Genomic DNA, 26,456 nt, shown 5'->3' with positions numbered 1-26,456 from the left:
TTTTGAGTGACATACGTTGGCAAGTATGCCATTGTGTGAGGAAGATGTTATATCATTCTTTCAAGAAAGAGGCATTTTATGTTGCATTGAAATACTCAAAAAGGCCCTGAAATAAAGCTATCAACAAAAGTGTCTGAAAGTGGGATGTTAACCAATATTTGTTACATGTTATTTATTGGGTTTACATTTTATTTTGTTATACATTGAGATTAATGTATATGTGAAAAAAGTATAATTTGTGCTCCTATGTTGCATTTTTGAAAAATTTTATTATTATTATTTTTTTTTTTTTTAAGGTATGAAGAAACTGGCGGAGAAATCATTAAAATATTGGATATTCTGTGTCAAAAATCAGATGTTAGTGGTTTGCCTGTCCAAACTATATACAATTTAGTTACTGGACATTCGAACTTTTTTCAGATCATGTTATCTGAGGAAGCTAAAGATACAAGTTTAAAAGGTTTGATTCTCCTATTTGTTACTGTTGCTGCAAGTTTGATTTATTTGTTAATTGTTTCTCTCTCTTGATATATGTATGTAAAACATTAAACTATGAAGAAAAAATTATTGCCAAATTAAACTTAAATGGAACAATCCACAGGCCTTTAAATTCATAATTTTAATTGCATGCATCTCTTCTTCAAGGCTGAATATTGCACCACGCTGCATCATGCTTTCCCAGCAGTAAATGCAATGCGAGATCTTTTTCCCAGTTGTTACTCAGGATTAAAGCAAAGACTTTCCGAGCTTATAAACACTACTGCACTGCTCTTTTGCTGCTTGCTTTGCCGAGAAGAAATCACATCTCTTTCTCGTCATATATATAGAAATTGTGGGGCGTGTTTAGCACCCCTAAAGTTGAACCATTTAAACAAAAATATATTATCTGAATAATTGTTCCTGTTCAAATTAGAAATTATTTTTTGAAAATCAAGCCTGTTGTGATTTTCAGTTCAACGGATCTTCATAGCAGTTTTTTTTTTTTTTTTGCCATGCCTGAAAAGTGAATTGATTTCATTTTCCACAAAACTACAACATCACATATATATATAATTTAAAGTAAAGTAGAAAGAACAAACGATAAAAGACCTATGTGGTCAAAAATTTTGCATATATAGATATATACTGTTTCCTATGTTCTAAAAATAATCTGAAGATGAATTTAAATATTAAATCACTTTTTTCAAAAAAAATTTCACAGAAAAAAAAAAAAAAATCATCTTTCTCTTTTCATTGAACGTATTCAAATCTATACAGAAAGGATTAAATGTATTGAAGAGTATAAAGTTCAGATCTGAAGCGTCTTGCCTTAATATATAATTAATGCACTACTGAATAATAAATATAAATAATAATGAATATATACTAAATATAAACTAATGCATTACTTTTTATTCCCAAAACAATGTGTATCAATATGTACGATGAGTTCCATAAAAGTTCTTGCCCAGTCTTTATTTTTGCAACCATTGGTTATAAACCTATACTACTAGTTACAGAAATGTCTTAAATGACACAAAGATTCATATTTGCATATTTTTAAATTTAAAAATAATTTATATAAAATATGAAATCTAATTTTTTTCACATTCCTCTGATACCTATACTTGTATTTAAGAACATTTTGTACTGGCTATAAAAAATAAAACAGCCTCCCATAGAGGAAAAACTGACTGATATATTTAATTTCAAATTTTGCAGTTTTTAGAATTGTATTTATTTTGCATTAAGGAATTGGTTAATACATAAATTAGAATAATTTAAGACTGTAGCTTACATTCCTTTTAACCTTTTGAAGACAGGATGGCCATTATAGTGGCCATGTCTTTCCCCCCCATTTTCCAGGCTTAAAAGTAGGGTGAAATGTCAAATTTGACGTCCCTAGGGTTTTAACCACCTATCTCTTTCAAAGATCTTCCTTTTGCGACATAGATGCACCCCCTCTGAGAATCCATTAAACTACACACAAGAATCTTTGTTGCAAATAGGAGGTGATTTAAAGGGGGAAAGCATTCAGTTCAAGATTCCCCGTCCTGTGGTAGCTTTTACTGCTACCAAAGCCCCGGCCTCAAAAGGTTAATTCATTTTATAATTTTGTTATATTTGGTATGCCTAAAAATTCCTAGTAGTAATTTAATAGGTTTTCCTTTAATAAGTCTAAAAGTATGTTATTAATATGCTTACCATGATATTTTTTGTTCAAATCAAGACAATTTTGAGAAAATACTTGCAACAGGAAATAAAAACATACTAGATAATACCTAAGACTAGATAACACATACAATACACATACATAATGATATTCATTATTGAGAATACTCTTGTACCAGATTGCCTGGCATGCTGGAAACGTAATTTGTTATTTGAAAAATATTGGGCAGTGGGATGTTTTTTCCCTTTGGAATAATTGAAAAGTTCAATTCAGTTTTTTTTTTTTTCCCTCCGTTCCAAAACTTTTATTTTTCCATATTGTATAATTAGCTGACCAAAAAGATTTTGCTATCACTACTTTATCAAGTAGTTGATCCGAGTTTATTGTATTACTTATGACAGTCTCATTAACTTTTTCACCTGAGGCTCAACTTTCAGACTATCTTAATTAACTCTTGTTCAACCAAACAAAAAAAATTCTGCTCCACTGAAGCTGTTTTCTCACAGCTCTATATAAGACAAGTGTCATAAACTGCTTTCAGGCTTCAGGAGTGAATTGATATTAATTGTTCCGTTATTTTCTAATATTATAAAAGGATTTTAGTTTTTGAAGCTTAAAATTTACTGTTATGTCTTTCCTCAAGGTTTGTTTTTAATTTTCCAGTTTCACTGACGATATAAGTTCCTCTCCCTTTTGTACTTTCCATAATATATCAATCAAGATATCTTTGTTAATTATGTTGCCCTTGCACAGACTACAAATATATTTCATCACAATGATTATCAAAGCACTATTTTATCATCACTGGGCAGTGTTCTTATGAAATAAAATAAGATTTCAGGCCTTCATAGATTTCAAGTATTCTGTTAATAGCTGGGAGTAGTGAGAGAAAACGAGCATTGCTATATTAAAGAACCTTTTTATACTCTGCACCTACAAATTCACTCAAACCACATAAGTGTGGAAATATTTATAAACTTTGACCACTAAAGCTTCTGTTCCAATAGGTAGAACTTTAGCTGCAGTTTGAAAGCAGTTGTGTATGATGTGACCATTGCAACCAGTGGCAACAATACTTCTTCCTAGTTTACTCTTCTATTGTAAATACTGTTTTCTGCTGTATAATTAACACTCCAAAAATTAGTATTACATTTATTCTCACAAAATCTAATAATTATGTTCTGTATTATGAGTTTTTACAACCAATATTAAACAGTTTGTCTGTATTTTTGCAATTTCATGAGGAACTGATAGAATGTCTAAAAGTTTACATACTAATAGTCTAAAATTTACTAAAAGTTATTGATACAAAATGCTGTACAATAATTGACAAGCTTTTTTTGTTTCTTTTTAAAAGAATATATTGATACCATAACAGAATTTCTTGTATTTAAATCTTTGCAAAGTTGCTGAAACAAGATTCAGTTACACTAACTACAGATACATTAACTTCACATTTTGTTTTGGCTAGTCTAAATTTTGTTTCAAAGAACTTCAAAATCAATTTAGATGAACAGTTAGCTGACTGACTTAAAGATATTGTGAACAGCAACAGGGAATCCAAAAGTTGTTCCTTTAGCTGTTATAAAAAATTATTTGTCACTTAAATCAGTACCTTTAAAATATATTATATTTGAGGATGTCCTTTCGGCTGCTACTAGGCTTGCTTCTATTTTGTACATTTCAAGGGATTTGTAGATGTCCAAATGCCCACTATGGAGTACTCGTAATTCTGGAAAGCACAGTTCACATCTCACTTTGTTAGTACAAATACAAACAATTTTTTTTTTAAATGGATAACCCTTTTGTATAATTTAATGTGTGATACAAAATAATTGCAAATGCCAGCTTGCAATTTGAACTCAAGCTATACAGGACATGCAGAACACTGACATGGCCAGTGTAAGTTCCAGTGTTGTGAACTCTAATTGAAACAAAATATATAAATAAAGAAATAAAAATATCTGAATTTCATAGGCTATATGCTATTATGAATTATCTGCAGAAAAATATCTATATGAAAAAATAAAACATCTAAATTCATTATGCCACATGCTATAATTTTGGGAAAATCATTTAGACAACATTAAAGTACTTAGATCTTGATGCAAAATATTTAGATTGGCTGGTACAGGTTGAAACAAAGCTGACTCCTGAGCATCTGAATAGCCATGTTACAAAGTGCAGAGCATTGCTAAGTGCTGAGCTTCCACCCTAGATGGAATTCCAAAGGAAATGGTTCCAGGGGATCCGATCTGAGGGTCTCTCACCCCTCTTGCCTTACCATCAGACCATGGAGGTAGGAAGTAAGATGGAGTCGCCCTAAACAAGTTTCTCCGTACCCTGTTCTGAAGCACCGGCGATCCCTACGTGGTGACCAAAACATTGGGTCATTTACCTTTGAGTTCTATGGGATTTGATGCGTTCAGGTGTAAATATTTTGTAATTACACCACAAATATACATATAAATGTATATATTTTCTTTTTCTACAACACTTGTATTCTTTTCTTATTTCAACACTTGTATTCTTTTTCTACAACACAAGTATGTGAAAACAACATATTTTTAAACAACATTTCATTCTGAATGGAATTAAATGCTATACTTTTCACAGGACAGTTTTCTCAGAATGGTTTAATTTGAATGAAATATTTTCACAAGTTTTCGTTAATTACATTAGAAAAAAAAATTAAGGTAATTCGATTTTATTCGGTTAAGGTACAAAAATTAAGATCAAAGTTTATTGTATTATTAATATTAAAATTATGCATTATTTCTTTTCTATTTATAGAGCTTCTTCCTAAAATACTTTCTTAAATATGACATGATTTTTTGGCTTCTTTTAAATCGAAAATGTAAGTCAATTTATAATTAGTGCTCTATTCGGTTCATTTTAAATTAGAGAATTATTAGGAATTAGCGAAATACTTTAAATAAGTATTTCGCTAATTCCTAATAATTAAATAGGTATTAAATAGTATTTGACTTTCTCTGAACATTTCTGAAAGGGAATAAAATAAGTTTTTTTTTTTTTAAGTATTATTTAAAACTTGTAACTGAGTTATTATAAAATGTAAAGGGAATAATTCTTTTAATTATATTTATCAGATTTTTTTTTTTACCCTTCATTTTAACAATACATATTCCAAAACTCTTTATTACGTTCTTAAGTGCGCATCTCATAGCATTTGCTTTACAATACCTTTTAACAGATTGCTTTCCAATACGAACAATTCTTGCTTAAATAGTTTTATAACGTATTTGTCAACAAGATTTCAATTTATGTTTACAATTCAATATTAAGGTTATTATATATTTAGATAACATTTATAATCATTATAAATTAGATACATTTAATCATTAGATTTCTTCACAGTACTTTCACAGTTGTTTATAAGTGAATAAATTCTTCATTTCAAATACATTTATAAATAATTTAATGAATATTTAAGTATTTTGTCAAAGGCAGATACATGCTTTTTACAAGCACATGCATAAATACCCATACATATTTCCTATTTATCATTTCCGGCATGTGCAAATCTTTAATTTCTGTGCATTCACTATATTTTTCGTGTAAAGTAATTTACACTAATTTAGCATACACCTGAAAGTTTTACATAAAAAATATATATGAATATAATTTGAATGAAAATTATAAGTATTATTTTTAATACCCACTCAAAGGTCAGTTTTTCTTCAAAATTCCTCCACGATGGCATCTCTCTCTTTAGGTAGATAGCCCTTGCATGCGTTACTCTATTTAATAAAATCTTAATCTGACCTATGTGCCTAATTACAAATATTTTAACATACATAATTTTATATTTACATTTAGCCATCAAGTTTCAAACTTTTCAAATCTTCTAGAAAATAAATTTTGGCAGATCTCTTTTAGCAATTTTCTTAAAATCTATATTTTTGTAGTGCAACAGCTTAGAATTCTATAAAACAAATTCATAATCAAAATCGCTGTTGTTAGTTATCGAAAAATAACCAAGATGTGATTTTTGCGTAAATGTCAGTAAACTATACAAATTGCTATTATCCATTACACTATGAATGTTTCTTTCATGCGTGAGTGTCCCTTTTTCGATTTCTATGGAACTGTCGCGGAATGGCCCCTCCTCCCTTTCCTACCTCCATGCATCAGACACTCTAGAAGATTTGAGCTTGCCATATACTTAGAGTGTGCCTTTGCCTCACAAACACAATACACTTACAAACATATATGGCTTCTCTGGAATTCAAGTCTGTGTTCTTTGATGTGGCAGTTTGTGTCACTAACCATTAACCACATGGACGGTGATTTTGAATCAGCAACAGTTAATGTAACAGAGTGAATATTTTAATTGCAATTTTACCCAAAGCTGTACTGTTTTTACATCTTGTATATCTGAACTGTTTTTACATCTTGGCCCTTTTAAATTTTACCATATAATTGGGATAAAATGACAAACTGGCCTGGGTGCATGGAACAATCAAAATTAGACAGCCCCAGTCAAATAATGTCATCTGATAAGCCTACTTATTAATATTTTTACAAAGTTCTATTGCTTTAGAATATAATTTGATAAAGGTAAAAAATCATCCAAGTAGAAATATTTTTCATTTTTAATTAATGCTATTGATATTACGATTTGGCTATGTGCCAGTTCTGAAGTCTGTGATTGTTTTGTAGAATACAAATTCCAAAATATTCTGTATATAAGATCTCCATTTTGAAAAAAAGATATATTGCTAATTTCACAGTAATCTGTATAGAAATACTGTAATAGAATACTCTTAATCTGTTAACATCAGAAATCATTTTATAAACTGGTGTTTTATTTTTAGTTGTGCATATATGCAAACATTTTGCTCTTCAATATGTGTATGGCTACTGAAATGATCACCGATTTGTAATATTAGATATCTCATGTTATATTTGAATCAAACTTTTTTTGTTTTGTTTTTTATAACGAGTACAAAATTTTCCTAAATATGAGTATATTAATGGGAAGAACATGTAAAAGTAATTTCTTTTTTGTAATTTCTATGAAATGGAATGTTTTTTTAATTTAAAAAAAATGCTAAAATGTGGATCTTTGTGTATTTGGAAGTATATATCTGTGACCAACAGTTACAAAAGTAAAGGCCAGGTAAGGAATTATACAGACACAGTCTATAATAATGCATTATTTTATAAGTGAGCGCTAAGTATCATTATAATTGAGTAATGATGATAAGAAAGGTAACTGCTATAAAATTAGCCTCATTGAGAAATTAGAATGAACGAAATGCTATGAAATTAGAAACCAGAAGGGTTATAATGATATATCTTTCATATGAATTGTGCTTTGAAAGAAACTGAGTCTCATTGACAGAAAATTAGTTAATCAGTGTAACAGATTTTCAGGATGCTTATTCATCTTTAAAACTTAAAGCATCATGATATTAATATTGCCTTAAATTTTGATGAAAAGATGTCTAAAATTTTAACAAAAATATACAATAATAATAAATAAAATGGCAGTAATGGAAGATTTTAATAGTTTTCTCAATAGTGCAAAAGCTGATTGAAAGGTTTTGAGACTATTTCTCATTTCCAGTATTAGATATGGTATCCATGTACTGGATTTTGTAAAGATTATATAAAATTCTGTTCCAGTTGGTCATCCATTGTGTTTATCAATGTCAATGTTGCACACTCTTGGGTAATCAGTTAACAATGACTGTTATGTAAATATTTTTAAAATGAGATGCGGGGAGCCATGAGGAGGAAAAAACTGGATCAAATCAAAAAACTATGATTTTACTCTTAATTCTCAATTGTATGTTACTGTTGTGAAATTTGCAACATTGTCCGAAATTGATCTATCAACTCTAGAATATGCTGCATGGAGCCTAGGCATTATGAAATGTGATTTCTGGGCCATCTTATTCATAAAAAGGCATTTACAAGGCAAGAGGTTCTGTTCAGACAAGAAAGTGAAAATGCTTCTGGGGCAGTAATGTCATAAAGCTCTTTTTTTCTGTTTTTGAATTATTTGTAAAATACTATGAAATGTGTAATTCAGTATAAAGAACTTGCGTTTAAAAAAGGGAAAGACATATATATAAGGTCCATAGTGTCATAGACTCTGAATTAAAAGATTAGTCTCAGTCATCTTATGTGTATTATATTGGTCAAAAGCAGATAAGTTAATTTTTTTTAATCATCAGTCTTGTATGTGAAATGTAAATTTCAATACCTTTGTTAATTTATCTATTATAATGTTGATTGGTTAATTTATTTTTACAGGTTGTGTGATTGATTTTCTCATAACTTTAGTGATATTGGACAAAAGTGTATGTAAGGATAATCATTTGGGTCTCTTTCTTGGTTCTTATGGTGCTACAATGAGTTCTATAGGTATGAAATTAGATTTAATAATTTTAATCCTTTTTAATTAAAAATGGAAGTCAAACCCTAGTTATCATTATGTTGAAAAATTGTGTCTCAACTCAGCTCCAAATGTGTTGTACCAGAAATGGGGGGACCTTTTCATCATTAGAGGTCACATTTATATTAGGCTGTAATATGGGAAGCCACATAAGCCGATAAACCTATAAATGCAATTTTTTGTGAAACTATTACAGTTGCTGTGAAGTTTTAAGTTTATTGCACTATATAGAAATAATACAAAAAAAAGTAATTTATTATTATTTAACATAAAAAGTCACAATATAAAAATTTTGTGTTCACATAAGGCTAATAACTTTTTATAACATTAATTTTTAATTCAACTACATATATTTAAATACTACTTCAAATAAAAATAATATTTTTAAATAAATTTATTATATTATGAAGAAATACAGATGGAAAATAATAATATTATGTTATTAAAAAATTAACAGAGCAAAAATGCATGAAATGATTTTAAAATCTGATGGAAAATTCAATTTAGTGAAATTCTTGCATTAATTTTTTGTTTGAAAGTAATTGAATATTTGAATGAATGAATGAATAACTATGAAGCTTGCTTCATAATGTGCAGCTTTAATTTAATGTCTAAATGAGCATATGTAATTTGTGGTCTTAAATTAGCTTTAATTTTTGTGATGAGAGAAAATGTTGACTTGCAGCAGTGAGTACTTCCAAAGCAGGAAGGCAAACTACGTGCATGCTGTCTTAGGCATGGATATTTACCAGATTTCTGTGAGATCTGTTTTAGTGTCAGAAAAGAGATTTGAAGATATTACCATCTCCCATTTTAAATAACTCCATTTATAGTTTTGTAGGAGCTTTAAATATATTTACTAAGTGTTCATTTTTAATAAAGCAATGAATCCTTCTTTATCTGTCATGGAAGGTGGGCCATCGGTGTAAACACTGACTAGACTACCATCTAATTATAATCGATGGTATACTTCTCTAAAGTTTTTTTAAATGTCAACTCCACAAGTTCTTCTTGTTAGTGTATCCAGCTTAAGAAGTTCTTTGTAACTCTGAAAACCTTTAGTTACAGAATGAATAAATTTAAAACTTGTGCTGAGACAGTGTTATCAGAGCTTTCATCTAAAGCAATTCAAAAACAAACATCTTCATTTTGTATAATTTTTTGAAGTTGCTCTGTTACATTGAGCTAATTTGTTCTATTAATCTGTTATAGTTCTTCTTGAAAGAAGCAATTATTTGTATTTATCAACTTTTTTGGAATCTAACATACCTACTGCTCCAACAATACATTCTTTAAATAATTCTATGCCACTTAATGATTTACATCTTTTTTCAAGTATATGTGGTATTTTATAAGTAACATCAACTGTAGTAATATTTTTCATTACAAAGCACTAAAAGATGCCTGTTGATGATACCTTTCATTTTTCAGGTTTTTAATTGCAGCTTGTTAAGAATAACCTTCTAAAATCAAATATTTGTGATCTTTATGAGTCAAATTGTGTTTATTTGCACTCACTTTTTTTCAAAGTAGTTAAAACTGTTTTGCATTATAAACACTTTAAAGAAAAAATATAACTCTCATTGTACATTAATTATTCTGTTTTCTTCATTTAATTTACTTCTCTAACAATTTGACATGACAGAGAGAAATGAATATCAAATAATATCTTTGAGATAGCATATACTTGCTAGTAATACAATAAAACTGTGTACTAGTAAAACCAAAGAATAAGTAAAAAGATAAAATCTAGATTTTCACAATGACCAGTACCAGTACAAGAAAAGATTGCTAAAAGCAGAAAAATTGTTCTAAGGAGTTTTTTCTTCTGAAAAGTTTTGAGGATGTGAATACGACCTTTAAATGCACATATAACTACAGATATCCAACTCCGCAACATGCAGTGGAATGCTATGGGGTGTGAGGCAGGGGGGGAAGTAGGTACTTAGATTTCAAGCTGTGAAAGATGCCAGAGCTGAAGAACTGCAGCATTCTAATTCATGCTATGTTCAATAGATTCACTTAATTCTATCTTGGTCATAACAAAAGTTTTCTGCCAAAAAACTTTCTTAACAAAGTTAGGGGGGGAAACGTGAAAGCAGTACCTTTAGTGCCAGAGCTGAAGTAATCACCACACAAATCTATGATTTTCTGCTACTGTTTTGGTAGCTTTTGGTAACTTTGGAAACGGAAACTTGATGGTCACGAGTCCAGAAGTAGATCAACCTTGTTTCAGACGTCCTGTGCAGAATGGAAGATAGCACTAGGAAGATGTAGCTGCAGGTGAGAAAAAAGGTAGAAGTCCAAAGAAGCGATGTAGGGGCTATGTGGAGGATGTGACAAAAGATCATATTCTATAGAGACAGCTGGTGAATGCAGACACATGTGGTCCAGCATTATCTTGATGGAGCATTTCCTTTTTGTGGCAGAGCTCAGTTCGACACTTTTCCTGTTAGCAGCATCATCATGGACTAGCATCGTGCTGTACACCTTAATGTTGAAGGTTTTACCTTTTTCCAGATACTCTTTATCAATAATACCACAGCAATCCCACCAGGTACAAAGCATGATCTTTTTCTTAGTCAAACTGCACTCTGTGATGCTGCTGACAGGTTCACCAGGCACAGACAAACCCTCTTTTCGCCCTGTATTGTTCAAGTAAATCCACTTTCCATCACAAGTGATGATCCAGTCCAGAATTTTTTCCTTGTGTTGATATTTGAGCTAATTAATGCAGGCTCTAACAATGTGTATCTTTATCTGCTTAAGTCAGCTCATGTGGCACCAATCATTTGAACTTGTACGTCAAGTCTATGCATGCATAACGCAACTAATGTTTAGTTGTATTTTTTTTTTTTTTTTTTTTTTTTTGTTTGAAGTTATAATTGCTTAAAGGATTATTAATAAAAGAAACTGAAAAAAAAAAAAAAAAAATGTTTTGCAAGTTTTCTGTGTGTATATGAATTTAGAAAAATCTGCTTTCAGATAATTTATCTTTTTTCAGTATATGATTTATAAATTATCATTATAAAATTTTAATGTGGTAAAGAAATTTTTAATGAATAAAATCGTTCAAGAGTCTAAGAAATGATATAGTTTATCTGAAAATAATTGATTTATGTCCTGGGATTTTCTCTTTAAATGATCTTTTATCATTCCACAATATTTCATGACACAGTTTTCTTTCTGTAAATATCTCTAGTGGGAGGGGGACTATATTGAAGGTCTTAATGCGGTAAAGATTATTTTATTTTTAATCTGAAAAAAGTATAATATCAATGAATAGAAAGCTAAGTACCAATATTAAGGTTCTAGTAGGAAAAAAGAAAAATGTAAAAATTGAATGCTATTAAAAAATTTAATATACTTTTCTATCATATAAATTCACTGCATTCAAGTTCCTTTCAGTTATGAAGTAATGAATCATTTTTGAAATTCAGATACATCTCAAATAGATTTTGTAGCAATTTAAGTCAGTGTTGTGGGAAAGCATTCATGTTAATGTCACTCAGAAAAATTTATTGATCAGAATAGAAAATGAAGTAGTTAAATATAAAATAAATAAAATTAGTAGTTTATTAAACTGCATTCTAAAGTAATGTGTTTTATTTAGTACATAAATGACACGCATTTTCATTTGTATAATACGACGAGTAGAAAATTTTTGAAGAGGTTATCTTTTTCTCTGGGCCTAATTATTAATCCTATCATTCTTCCCAATACATAATACAAATGAGTAATAGAATTAAAAATATGGTAAAATCAAAACGTGATTTGCGATAAATTTTTTGTTTTAAGAATAACTACAGTTAAAACTCTTTAATCTGGACTCGTCGGGACTTCGACGATTCGGATTATCGGTTTTTCCGGATTATAGATGATCATTTTAAATCTGGTAAGATGGCATGCAGAAATTATAAAATTAAAAATATGAAACTGTAATTTATGAAATAAAGAGCAATTATGATCTAAAGGGTATCAAAATTTCCAAAAAAAAAAAAAAAAAAAAAAAAAAAAAAGGCTTAATATTTATTTGTTTAATTTGTTAAACATTTCTTTCAATGCTCATGCGTAAAGCATACATTATGCATAGTCGAAATTAGAAAATTGCAACCAAAAAACTATTTGATGTGTATTTGTGATATTTATAATGACAAGGAATTTGATTTAAATCATATCAAAGACTGAGTACATCGAGATGAAATACTACATTTAGTAAAGAATTATAAGCCAAATAAAATAAAAACATCTGCCCTGAAGATAAGGATAGTGCTGACAGATCAACTTCCAGTTCAAATTGATAAACAGATTTCGGAGTGGTTAGAGAAACAAAGGATATGCCTTTATCCATTTTTTGCAGCAATTCCACTTTTGTTTGCTGGACATCGAAACATGCTTTTGCTTTGTAGACCCTTTGGCAGCTCCAGAATCGAAAATTCTTTTTGACATAATCGAAAGTTCAAGCTTACTTTTATAAAATTGCTCTAACAGTCTGCAAAAAATAATAAGCCGGATCCATTTCGAAGATTAAGGAACAATGCTATCTGCAACATTAACTGAAATAGATAATTAGATAATTTTAGCTTAGCTTATACCTTCTGTTATACATTAAACGCGCAAGGGTAAAGGTATTATGCGCATGCGTAAACGCTGCGCAGAAAGTTTGTAGCTTTGAGGTCCAGATTAGGCAGACTGAAATTAAACAAAAATAATCCGAAAGCAGTTACATTTTTGTATCATATTCTAATGTTTAATTTAAGTAATGAACTGGTCGACTTCACATATAAAACTATTGTGTGTTTTGTATCAAATAATAATATCTTCTTTATTTGTTTCCACAAATTGACAATTAAGGATCATATTTGTATAATTTTTGTAATTATCTTTTAGCAATTTCTTGGCAAATTTGAACCAGATTTTTTTTAATTTGAACTCAACTGCAAGATTGTTGAAATTTAGTGCTTCTTGCTGTGAAACACTAAGTTCATTTATTCCTTTATTTCACATTCTTAAGTTAAGCTATGTACTAGTCGTCATAATTAGTTACTGAGATTATTAAAATATTAATTAGAAGCACTGTTTGTTTTTGTTTTAATTTTAAAATGCTTGCTAAGTTTTCGTTTGGATATCTTTATGATATTTAAGTTTACAACACTGGCATAGGTAATTTAAATTAAAATTACATCATATGATAATTCTAAAGGAAAGAAAGATATTTTTTAGATAATTTGCCTTTTTTCTTAACTATCAGCAAGGAATTGTGTATGCTATTGTCTTAGAAAAGTAATTTTTGAGTATCTTTGTAACTAATTCGGTAGCAGATTCATTTTTCATTTTACATCTAAATTCCTGGAACTTGTTTGTTTAGTGTTTATTTGTTGTGAAACCATTGGCTTCTTTATACAGTCAAAAGTCGTTAATCCGGACTCGTTGGGACTTCGGCGATTCCGGATTATTGATTTTTCCGGATTATAGATCATCAGTTTAAATCTGGTAAGATGGCATGCAAAAATTACAAAATAAAAATATGAAACCGTAATTTATGAAATAAAGAACAATTATGATCTAAAGGGTATCAAAATTTACAAAAAGCTTAATATTTATTTGTTTACTTTATTAAACATTTTCTTCAATGTAAGTTGCTTCGTTTCATGTGATAATACTTTCTCTTTAATTCTATTAAACAGACATAATTTCTTGTTTAGTTACAAACTAAACTGCTGTTCAAGTCCTATAATTGCTGTGTTGAGAATACCGACTAATTTGTCAATCGAAATGTTTTCGTTTTCAATAACCTCTGGGTCACTTTCTTCATGACAGAGTACATCTACACTTAGTACGGAATTATAAACCAAATAAAATAAAAACATCTGCCTGAAGATAAGAATAGTGCTGACAGATCAACTTCCAATCCCCAGGGTGAAATTGATAAACAGATTTCGGATTTCAAAACATACTTTCACTTTGTAGATACAAATTACATATTAGTAAATATATATCGGAAATTCTATTTGACATAATCTTTCTAATCTATCATAATCTAATAATGACGTTTCTGCCCCCCCCCCTCTGCCGCAGAGCAGCGTGAAATTGATAAACAGATTTCGGATTTCAAAACATACTTTCACTTTGTAGTAAATATATATCGGAAATTCTATTTGACATAATCGAAAGTTCTAGCTTACTTTTATAAAATTGCTCTAACAGTCTGCAAAAAATAATAAGCCGGATCCAATTCGAAGATTAAGGAACAATGCAATCTGCAACATTAACTGAATTAGATAACTTTAGCTTAGCGTATAACTCTGTTACACATTAAACGCGCATGCGCACAAACATATTTGCAGTCGTAAGGGTCTTACGCGCTCTCGTAAATGCCTGTGCGCATGCGTGAACGCGACGCATGCGCAGAAAGTTTGTAGCTTTGAGGTCTGGATTATAGATCATTCCGGATTATGGGTGTCTGAATTAACGACTTTTGACTGTAACAGAAAGCCCACAGTGACTGGGGTAATTTTCAGCATATGGTTCTTAAATGGATATGACATAAAAATTAACTAAATTCTTTCTGTTTGAAAATCCTTTACAAAAGTATCCCTCTAGGTAGATAGCTTTTATATGCTAGCTTTTAGATGTAATAGCCTTCCCATGCCCTATTCAATAAATCGTCTACTTTTGCGACTCCTCCCCCTAAAAAAGTAGTGTTGCTTCTGATTTTTCTTAGTCAAAATTTCATTCTTGACATTGATGAGAACAACTGCATTCCATCCATCATGTGTCCTATTTGTAGTTCTTTGCTTACCTTATCTATCAAATATTTCTTTTGATATAAGTTAAAAAAATATAGTATCTTCCCCCCCAGTTGAATTGATCAATGAATTGTTATATAACTGTTTTAGTGTTAAAGAAATGTGCCTCTGCAAATGTTTTGCTTTTCTATTTAGTAAAACTATCTAATAGTTAAGTTTTGGGTTTTTTTTTTTCCAGGGAGGGGGGGAGGTGTAATGAATTGTTATTCTGGTGCACATGTTTGTATTTGCTTCAGAAACCCAAACCAGTGACATAAACTGTCACAATGTTCCAAATATTTTAAATGTTGCTTGAATTTTGTAGCTATTTTTTGAAGTACTTTGTCCTATGTCCAGGTATTCATTTTGATTTTCTAGGTTATTATCATTATGTTATTTTAATTTTCTTGATAATCTGCATTTCCACATTATACATTTTCCATGGTGTTTTTCTGTTTCATCTTCATTTAGAATGTTCTTAATTTTACATTTTTTATTGTTCAAATCTACAACTTTCCTTTGTGGTTCTAAGGATTTTAAAAATGTACTTTTGTTAATTTGGTTTTCAGCACTCATTGCTATTACTTCCATTTAAGTTTTTTAACTTTTAACCCTTAGCGCTCCGCACGTTTTTGTACCACTGCATACCAGCAACTCTGGCACATTTTCGCGGGATCCAGTGTTTTTAAATGCAGCATCCAGAATATCTGCATAAATCTCTTTCTTGTAAATATTTTACCAAAGAAAGTGTCACACCTCACGCCCGTTCAGACACAAAGCGGGTTCATTTCGTACACTCACCATAACAGGAAAATAATCTTCATCAGCTTTGAAATTTTATCCACTAATTTATTTCACATAACGGTACACAATATTCCACAAAACAAAATCTCTGTTATCCATAAGAAATGTTTTAGTTATCTTCTTTCAAACTACAAAAACATGTTTTAGTTATCTCCTTTCAAACCACATGCTTGCCGGTCCACTCCAAAAGTACTCAAGTCTCCTCTTCACCCCACCAGTCTGACTCGACTGGTTTTTCCAGTTAGCTACGTCACTTCCCTTAATTGTCTTTCAGCCTCATGGAGAAAAAGTTTCGGAAAAGTCTTCTGCTAGGGGAAGGAACTTCACAGAAAGGGATGTGACTATTCTCCTTAACTGACCAATAATCATGCATATTCGCCAGGAGTAACATACCCTTATTAATAATAACTCCAACTAAAGCCCAAAACTCATCCTCTTCCACCACAGGCCGTGTTTTCCAAATAGAATTACTAGATATTTCTTTATTCCTTAGAACATTTTCTGGGTAGTTGTTTGTTTCTTTTATAATTTCATTTACCAGTTCGTTCGTTTGTGAAAAAAAAATTTGAAATATTGTGTTGGCTGTACAATATTTGTAGGAATTTGCGGTCCAATGACCTTTGGCAATACACTAAAATGTATTCTATCCGAAATATCTAATTCTTCCGTGACATCGCATCATTCATCTAAGTCTTCCGGCGACTCTTCGCTTTCACTTTCAATAACTACCATTCGTTGTCTCTTTAGTATAATTTCGAAACCACTACTTGAAGTGTCAGAATTATAATCATTATTGTCTTCCACAATATCTTCTAACAATGAAAAATTAAATACATCTTCACTATCACTCAACTCTATATTCTATAATTATATCACAATAATTATTTTTCTCTATGCTGCTAACCATAAAATGGGTCAAATAATGTTTCAATCGTAACAGTATCGATACTGAGCACATTTTAACTACAGATAACAATTGCCAATGCCAACAATGCCGTAACATCTTAAGCCTAATCATGCTAAAAACATTCAGCTACGCAGCGGAGTCTACGGAGTTACAAATGATGGACGGCTCCGTAGGAGCCAAAGGAATGCTAAGGGTTAAATTAATTCAATAGCTATATGGCATCTTATGTATATTTCCATTTCATTTTATGTAACTTATCTGCTTTGTTAATCTTTCTGGTGTTTTAACTGATTTCAAATTTTTTCCCAAAATTTTAAAAATGTCTTATGAATCATGAAGTTAATATTTTGTTTCTGATGCATATTTTTAACATTATTTGGTTTTGTTATGAAATACATAAGTAATTCAAAATTTATCCATGTTAAAGAGTTTTTACTATATTTTAAAAATAAAAAATAGCACTGTGAAGAGGAAAATTGATTAATTCAGTTGCTGAACTTATTCCTTTTGATGTATTTCCAGGGGGAATATAAAATTCTCATTGAAATCAATATACTATTCACAAGCATCACAGTGTTAAGAGGCATGCATAAAGTGTGTATTTGAATAGTTGTCCAACAGTTGTTAAATTTGAATAGTTGTTATTTTAGAAAGTGTGGATAGTATTCTATCCACTGTTTCTAAAATATTACATCAAAGGGTTACGTTCTGCTTAAAATATCTTTATTAACTTGAAATTTTTGTCTGCAGCAAAATTTCAAATGCTTTTAATATAATTTATATTTTTTAATTGCTGCAATTTTTTTATTATTATTATTCTAGATCAAAAATTGCTGTATTTGATTAAATTGTACGCTGATAGTGATGTTGATATGAGTAAATTCAGGTATTTATAAATGGACTTTCTCTTTTGTTGGTATCATATGTATAATATTTATTATCTATATTCTAAACTTATTATATTTATGTTTAGTATCTTTGGAGTCCATAATATGATGATAAAAATAATTTTTTGTACCAATGATGAAGTAAACTTTTCAGACATTTCTTCTTCATATATCAAACTTATTTGCATCCATAATGTACACTGAGTTAAACTAAAATTGCCATGTAAAAAACTGCTTCTTTAAAATATTGGAAGATTTGAATAAATGTTACGCTTAAGTATGCAAATCATCAAAGATATGTAGCAGTCTGCATTTTCTGAAGCTGGTGTGAGGCAAATTTATCATATGGCTGCCAGAAGTTTCATGCAGATGTGCTGTACAAATCACAGTTACAAACTGAGTTTTTGCTGAACTAAATCTTTGAAAATATGTTCTGTAAGTTGGGGTGGAAAAAATCATTGCAAGAAATAGCTATGAACTTCATGTAAAGGCAGATAATCAGCATACTAAAGTAGGTTCTTAAAGGAGCATATTTTTGCAAAAAAACATCAGCAGTCCAAAAAAGTATTCAGAAAGTGTGGGGTGAAAATGCTTACACTCAGTCTGAAGTGCAGATGATGACTATTGAACATAAGAATTATTTCATTCAACTAGTTCTAACTGTATCTGCAGCCAGTCTATTGGCTTAGAGAAAGCTTAGTTATACAATCCATCCACCAGCAACAACTTCCCGTCAGTTTGGGAAAAATAGGGTGCACGTGTGTTGTCTGCTTACCATTATCATTTACTTTTGAAATGATGTATTGCCATTTAATCTGAAGTGCAGAATTATGTTAATTCATCTTCAACAAATCTCTCATTTGCTTTAGTTCCAATGGTTGACATGAACATATATTACTTCAGTGTGGCAAATGAGACAACTCAGCACAATATATTGAAAGACACACATCTTGAACAAAGGAAATGACTGTCCAGAAAGCCATCAGCTATGTTAAGCACTCTCTTTTATTATATGTTGATGAAAGTAGATCAAGTGATCAGTACATTTATGTGATTTTAGAATTTATAGCCATTTCCTTCTTAGTTTGTGTTAGTGGTATCTTATCTCAGCATGAGTATGCATATTACTTTTATAAATATCTCACAAGAATGTATATGAGGTATATCTTCCATGCTTGCTTGTAAATGTCTCAGCCATCTAAAAAAAATGCTGGTTTAAAATACTGGAATGTTTGAATAAACGAAAGCCATACTCATGTATGTGAATGCTCAAAGGTATGTAACTATCTGCATTTTTTAAGCTGATATGAGGCAAATTTTATCATATGGCTGCAGATATCATAGCACATCTGTAGGCTCAAGCATAACATTCTTATGCAATAGCAAAGCTTTTCAACAAGTGCATTGAGCAGGGGAAATTATAACCCAAAACAGTGTACAAAATTTATATGCTTCAAGGATGTGACAGCTTGTGAAATGCATTGTTAACAAAGATGGAAGCCCATCGTACTAACATTTCAAATTACATATTTTTAAGGGGAGAGAAGGAATTATTTTTTCTATTGCTTTGGAAATTTTACTATAGCTTATTTATTAAGTTTGTTTGAGGTTAATTATATTATTTTTATTTATACAATATCAGTTTTACTTTGCATAGTATTGAATACATTTTGCATTTACTGAAATACTTCTATTGGCCCTTTCAATGACTCCTTTTGGTCTTTACTAGATTAACTGCCCTAAATTATGAGCAACTGTATTTTAGAAAAACCTAAAGAATATTTTTTCTTTTTTATCTTTAGTAAAACTTCTGATGATATGAAATACAATTATGGATTAGAATACCAAAAATATGACTGTTGATAATCTTACAGACTATCATAAATTGAATATAGATCATTCAGACTATCATAAACTGAAAATAGATCGTTGCAAAAGTCAGTTTTATTTTGCAATAATTTTAATCTATTAAACGTGAAACTTAACTAATCAAGCTGTTAAACAAAGACATATTTAATATTCTTTCTGTAAATGTTGTGCATCTAAGAATGTGTGTATTGCAGTATAAGAGGAAATTTTTCTTTAATGTATGTTTCTAACAAAACAAGAAGGTAACTAACTTGAAACAAAAAAGACATTAAAATTTTAGTAATATGATTGCCATTTAAAACTGTATAACTGAAATTAAAGACTACTGTATTTTAAATTTAGAACATTATTCTTCAGATTTTTCGTAATCATTTATAATTCATTTTCTAATGTATAATCTAATATTCAGTATTTCTTTCTTTCTTTCTTTCTTTTTTTTTTTAAATTTAATTATTTCTATTAAAATAAGTAGCTGAGAATTTTGTTTGAAAATTACTAATTATTTTGCTGGTTTCCCCCCTTTTTTTTAGTAAAAATGTTATATGATTTCTGATATGCCAATTGAAAACTCATATTAGTTATTTGATCTAATAGATTTGTTCATATTAAGTGAGCATTTATATTTCAGTCCTTTCTTATGGGGCAAGCCAGCTGTTATTCATTATTCGGTGATGAATACTACAAGTATGTATCTATGGAAGCAACCAAAACTTCAAGATGTTCTCAGTCTGCTGTCATCAGATATGATTGAAAACACTATTCTGAATTATCCCCTTGAGTTACAGCTGCAGGTGAGAAAGAAAACTTGATTGCATGCACATTATGAAATTTCCCACTCCTCTCTATAATGCTATTTTATTCAATATATGAACTCTTGTAACTCACCTCAAGTCATTATGTTTTCATTCACTGTTTCAGTTTTATCTCTGTTTATATATATATATAATATGCACTTTAGGATGCTAACAAAAAAGTAAAATATTTGTAAAAATTTTGTTGTAACTACACTTTTTTAAATTGTATGACACAGGCATAAAAATTATGTACTGAAAAGTTTTATGTAAAAATAACTTTATTATTAAAATAAAACATTGTTCATTATTATGTTATGTTGTAAATAGTATAGATGTATTAAATGTGTATTTTATTTTCTGTCTTAATGCTTCTTGAATATATCATACTTTATTTTATTTTTTATTAATTTTATACATGATAATGAGTCTTAAAAAACTTTTTTGTGTGTGTGCTTTTGATGAAAACCACATACAATCTTGCAGCCTTGTCAGCAAAACATGAATCATTTACTTGAGGAAAATGTTACAGCAGACACTGTTTATGATTTGAGGTTCCTCCTACCTTTGTTTGCTACTTTGCTTTCTCCAGGTAAGTTTGATGCTATAGATAACTGCTCTGTAAATTTTGTTTAATTTATTCAAAGATTGGAAACTGTTTGATGTTTTTCTTTCTTTATTTATTTTACATTAGGAGCCTATATTCATTGTCAAAGCTTTATATTATCCAAGTCATTAATGCTGCTTTTCACATCTTTAAGCAGTCTTGATCCGAACACTAGAGCATTAGGATATTATTGTATCAGTCAATTTTACCAACATCTGGAAGGTTCCTTTTACAGTGAGAAAAGTATATGGCTGAGTCTTTTTGATTGTGTCCGTAATTCCATATCTCGTCCCAATCCCAGAATTCCTGCCATTGTATCATTATTTCTTGCAAAAGTAATAGATATATTTACAAAACCAGGTATGTTAATTTTAATTACATATATCTGTAGTATAGAAATGAACATTATTATATTTAAATGTTTTTTCTCTTTCATTTGTATTCATAGTATCAGTCCAAAAATTTTTGGTGGAATTTTCAGAGAGCATGAATTAATATCCTCACAACACATTTTTTATGATGATATCTGTCTGTATGTGTGTGATGGTTATTTAGTAGTTAGTACTTCTTATATGAAACTTCCAAAACCTTTCTCAGACTTGCCAACTCTCCCGATTTAGGCGGGAGACTCCGGATTTTCGACCGCTCTCCCGCCAACCCGATTTACAATATATTTCTCCCGACTTTTTCTTATTCTTAAAATTCCTCACGATTTTTATGGAACTTGGCTTAATACTTTGTTATATGAACAAAAAAAGTTATTTTGGACGTCCGAAGCAAATGAATTTTCTCTAGATTATATCTAAAACAAAACCTTGCGAATTAGATAACTTCTGCTTTGTGAGTGAGAGCATATACGTATTCAGAAACGTCCTTCTCCAGTTCTCCAATGGACATCGTGCTCAACTGAGTGTGATCTGGCATATATTAGCCAATGAGGACAAAACAAGCTGTTATTTGGATGTTCTTTAGTTATTTCGGTCATTTTGTCCTGAGTTGTGTGAGTACACGTGCCTTTGGGAAATAGTTTTAGAAATTATCATCTTTTGTTATGTCTGCGAGAAAGGTGAAATACTCGTTTACGTTTCAAAAATCGTACACAGTTGACTTTCCTTCCATTATTTCCTCAAGGAAATGTAATAAATTTGCGATGTGTACTGCCTGTCGTTGCGATTTTTCGATTTCGCATGGTGGAAGGGCGGATGGTCTCAAACATGTGCATACACAAAAACACAAGGGCTACATGAGCTGTTTTGGGAAAAAAAAAAAAAAAAAAAAAAAAAAAAAAAAAAAAAAAAAAAAAAACGAAAAATTAAATTTTTCATCAGAAACAAAAAACCAAAAAGTTATTAATGCAGAATGTCTGTTCTCTGCCTTTTTACTGGAGCACAACCTGCCACTGAATGCATCGGATCACGCTGCAGCTTTATTTAGAAAAATGTTTTCTGATAGTGAAATCGCTAAGAAATACTTAAGTGCAAGAACCAAAAGAGGTGCAATTGTTAAAGAAATGGATTTGAAAAATAAATCTTCAGTTATTGATCGCATTAAAACAGCTCCGTTCTGCCTCTCTACGGATGGAAGCAATAATATACTGATTCAAAACTGTATCCAATTGTTGTTTCTTTTTTTAATCCAGAGTCTTCAGAAATTGAGTGCAGTTTACTTTCTGTCCCCACTTTGGAAGGACATTTGACAGGCTTTAATATAGCACAGCTAATTATTAAAACTTTAAAAGAAAATGCAGTCCCTCTGGATAATTGCTTAGCACTAGGTGCCGATAATGCACCAGTATTGGTAGGCTTGAAGACTGGTGTTGCAGGCATCTTCAGAAAGAAAAATTCAGATTTGCAGATTATGAGGTGCACCTGTCACCTCTTAAATTTAGCAGCTGAAAAAGGAGTAGCTTCTTTACCAATAAATGTGGATGAACACATTGTTGATATTTATTATAATCTTGAAAGGAGTTCTAAAAAGGAGGAAAAATTGAAACAAGTCCAACAGCTGCATAATAGCAGTTTACAATTAGAAAACCTGGACGAAGTTATAAAATCAGCTAGGATTGACACCCAGTGGAGTTTAATTGGAAAACTGAAAGATGCTGATGGAATTTTAAAATATAGAGAACTGTCTAGAATTATGTTGGCCATCTTGACAGTTCCCCATAGTAATGCAGAGTGTGAGAGGATTTTCAGTGTTGTTGCGAAAACGAGGACTAAATTTAGATCTAATATTAGTGATGACACATTAGAAAACTTTTATTAGTGAAAGCAGGCCTACGTGGCAATTACTATGAACAAAATTATGAAGTTTCTTTCTTAAAGAAAGCAAAATCTGCCACTGTTTATACCATTTGTACAAAAACTGATTAAAGGGTTTTTTTTGTTTTTTTTGTTTTGTTTGTTTTCTTAAACGATGCAAGTAATAAAAATGTTTTTTATGTGTAAGGTATTTTTGTGTTGCTTGCATTTAAGAATTAGTTACTATTTAAAGTTAATTCATTATTAAAAACTATATTTTCCTTATTTAAAAAGTCTTTTTAACATTGTGAAAAATCTCCCGATTTCTTAAAACAATCTCCTGATTTTTGAGTGTCATAGGTTGGCAAGTATGCTTTCTGTTTTCCATATTTAAGTTTTCTACATTCGTATAAAGAATTGATTATATTTTGTATAAAATTAAAAAACTGGAAGTGGCACTTTACATGACGTCCATAACAATTTTCAATTGAAAACCAGAAATAGTGCTTCACTTGAAGTAGTTTTTAATGAAAAACTATAATAAAATATAATCCAAAACTTTTCAATTTTAGTATTTAAAACTTTTACATCAATGGGAATAGCATATTAGATTTTGACTGAAGTTGATACTTATGTAAAATTTTGAGCAGACATTCCTAGAAAAGAAAAAAATTAAATTTGAGATAATGCAGAACTTCTTAAATTTGGTATTTAAAATAGAAATGTGATTGAAAACAACATATTTCATTTACAAGCATGAAATGTATTCATGAAAGTATGCTAAATGCAATGAGAATAAGCGAATTATGAAGACAAACATTCATTATGAAGTAGTTAAATGTGTTAGCCTCAATCATAAATTTTGAGTTTGTTTCACATTTGTGCCAAATCACTTTTCAAATAAAAGGATACTGCCACCAAATGTTATCACTATGAATTATGTTTAAAGAAGTAATGTAAAAATATGAAAAAAGTGGCAACAACTAACATTCTAAGAATTAAAGAGGCTGAATTTTAAAAATTTTGTTTTTGAATTTTACATGGTATAAGTCTGAAGAAATTGATGTTCAGTAATTAAAGCTAACATGACAAATGAAAAAGTTGGTCATCTTATTAAGAGAACTGCACATTGATATTATTAATTGAGAAAAGAGACTGGAAAAAACATATGACACTATGAAAAGAAAAAATATGACATTATGAAAAGAAACATAAGAAAACACTTAACACTCTGTTGGAAATTCTAAAAATATGGAGCTTTTAAAAATTTTGTAATTGTTAAGTCATTAATTTGTGGATCCGAAGCACTGTTTGACTGGAGGATATACTACAATTATGTGGTATTTTCAAATCAGTGCATGAGAATGGATGTCTATATGAGCATGTGTAGTTATTGTTCATTGAATGTAAGAATAGAATAATCAAAAGTGAGGAGTGTTTGAGTTATAAAATGTATAGAAACATTAGGTTTTATGTACTAGGTAAAAATTAGGTATTATATTTTATCAACCAGAAGTAATAATTTACGTAAATCCCATTGCTATTTCATTAAGTCCATATCTTGACATGGAAATGGCAGGAAGTCATATGCTGACCTGCCACATGATTCTTGCTAATAGAATGGAAACTATGAGATTAGCATAAATAGCGAATAATTTTAATGTATTGCTATATATATATATGTATATATCACTTATTCTTTAGAGTTTTCAGTTTATATTATAGACATACTTGCTGATTTAAAATTTTAGTCACAGATATTTGCAGGTTTAAGATTTTGGGTTACTCATTGAACTAAATTGATTGAAAATCAGAATTTTTTTATTCTGCTGAAATGATTTTTATATGACAGGATAGAAAAGAAATCATAACTTTATTACTGAATAACAGCTGTGTCTCAGAATTTGGGCACATTTATGGTGTTTTTTCTTCAGAAGCAAAATTAATAAGAATTAACTAATAATAATTATTAAGAAGTAATTGATAAATTTTTATTCATTGCAACAATAAAATATTTCACTATAATTTTTATGCTCTAAAATAAAGTTCTCTGAAAAGCTCTGATATATTTCTGCATTTTAATAACTCCTACTTTTCTAATATCTCGTGTTTTTGATAGACGATGAAATACATGTATTTTCATAAAATAAAACTTTGTATGCAAAGTATAATAATGTATACAGAGAGCTCCATGCATGATCTTCTGCAAGGGAGTACAGTTCTGCATTATGCAAAATCTCCAAGAAAAGAATAGCATGGTTGAATTATTAATATTCATTATGTTGTTTAGAATGAGAGCAAATACTTTGCGTTCAACAGTTTCTGTGGTGAAGCAACAGATGTTTTAATAAAAGAAATAAATTTTGCATAACTGTAAGCACAGTATTGATAACTTTCATCTTAACATGCTTGAATATATGCACCACAATGAACATGACATTTTTCATAACATTACTCTTCAGGCCACTTTTTAGTAAGAACATCATGAATAAGCTGTTAAGTGATGCTTGAATGCAGATTTTGAATTTATTGAGAATGCAGATTTTGAGTTTATTAAAAATTTGAGCACTGTAAATAATGTTCTTACTCATATGTAAAAGTGTGATGATTAAGGTCTAGGTTTGTTCCCATCCTGTGGGAAATGAGATGGGCTCCTTCTTCTAATCCATAACTTTGTAAAGCAAGCATCTATAGTGCACTGTGCATTAACCAAAGTTAGGTAGTGCCCCCATCTTGTTGAAATATGTATATATTACATGATATTAAAAATGCCATTTTGCAGTTCATTAGTCTTAAGGGCAATAAGAAATTTTCCAGTGTCTTCTAGTTGTTGATGATTAGTTTGGCATTTCTATGAATGTAGCTTCATCAAAAGAAAAATAAATCTATTCTAGAAATTTGATTCATCATTCATTTGAGATCACATCACAACATATTCAACCTATCTCAGATTATTTAACTTGTTTAACTGAATTTTGAGTGCA

At 30.0% G+C, this 26,456-nt stretch overlaps 1 protein-coding gene across 1 annotated transcript in view; it reads left to right on the top strand.

Moving 5' to 3' along the window:
- The window catches only part of LOC118198847 (nucleolar pre-ribosomal-associated protein 1), a 172,668-nt gene that overhangs the window by 122,942 nt on the left and 23,270 nt on the right, over positions 1-26,456 (top strand). The window contains exons 23-28 of the mRNA XM_085815882.1: positions 297-460; positions 8,438-8,548; positions 17,901-17,964; positions 20,463-20,625; positions 21,112-21,217; positions 21,320-21,592. Of these exons, the coding sequence (XP_085672008.1) occupies positions 297-460; positions 8,438-8,548; positions 17,901-17,964; positions 20,463-20,625; positions 21,112-21,217; positions 21,320-21,592 (881 nt within the window). The remainder of the gene's footprint in view (positions 1-296; positions 461-8,437; positions 8,549-17,900; positions 17,965-20,462; positions 20,626-21,111; positions 21,218-21,319; positions 21,593-26,456) is intronic.

This window comes from Stegodyphus dumicola, chromosome 4 (genome assembly GCF_044657685.1).
Source record: "Stegodyphus dumicola isolate Sdum_Otavi_A_Nest chromosome 4, ASM4465768v1".
Taxonomy (NCBI): Eukaryota; Metazoa; Arthropoda; class Arachnida; order Araneae; family Eresidae; genus Stegodyphus; species Stegodyphus dumicola.
The sequence above is the reverse complement of the archived record's forward strand: the minus strand, read 5'-3'. Positions and strand labels throughout refer to the sequence as shown.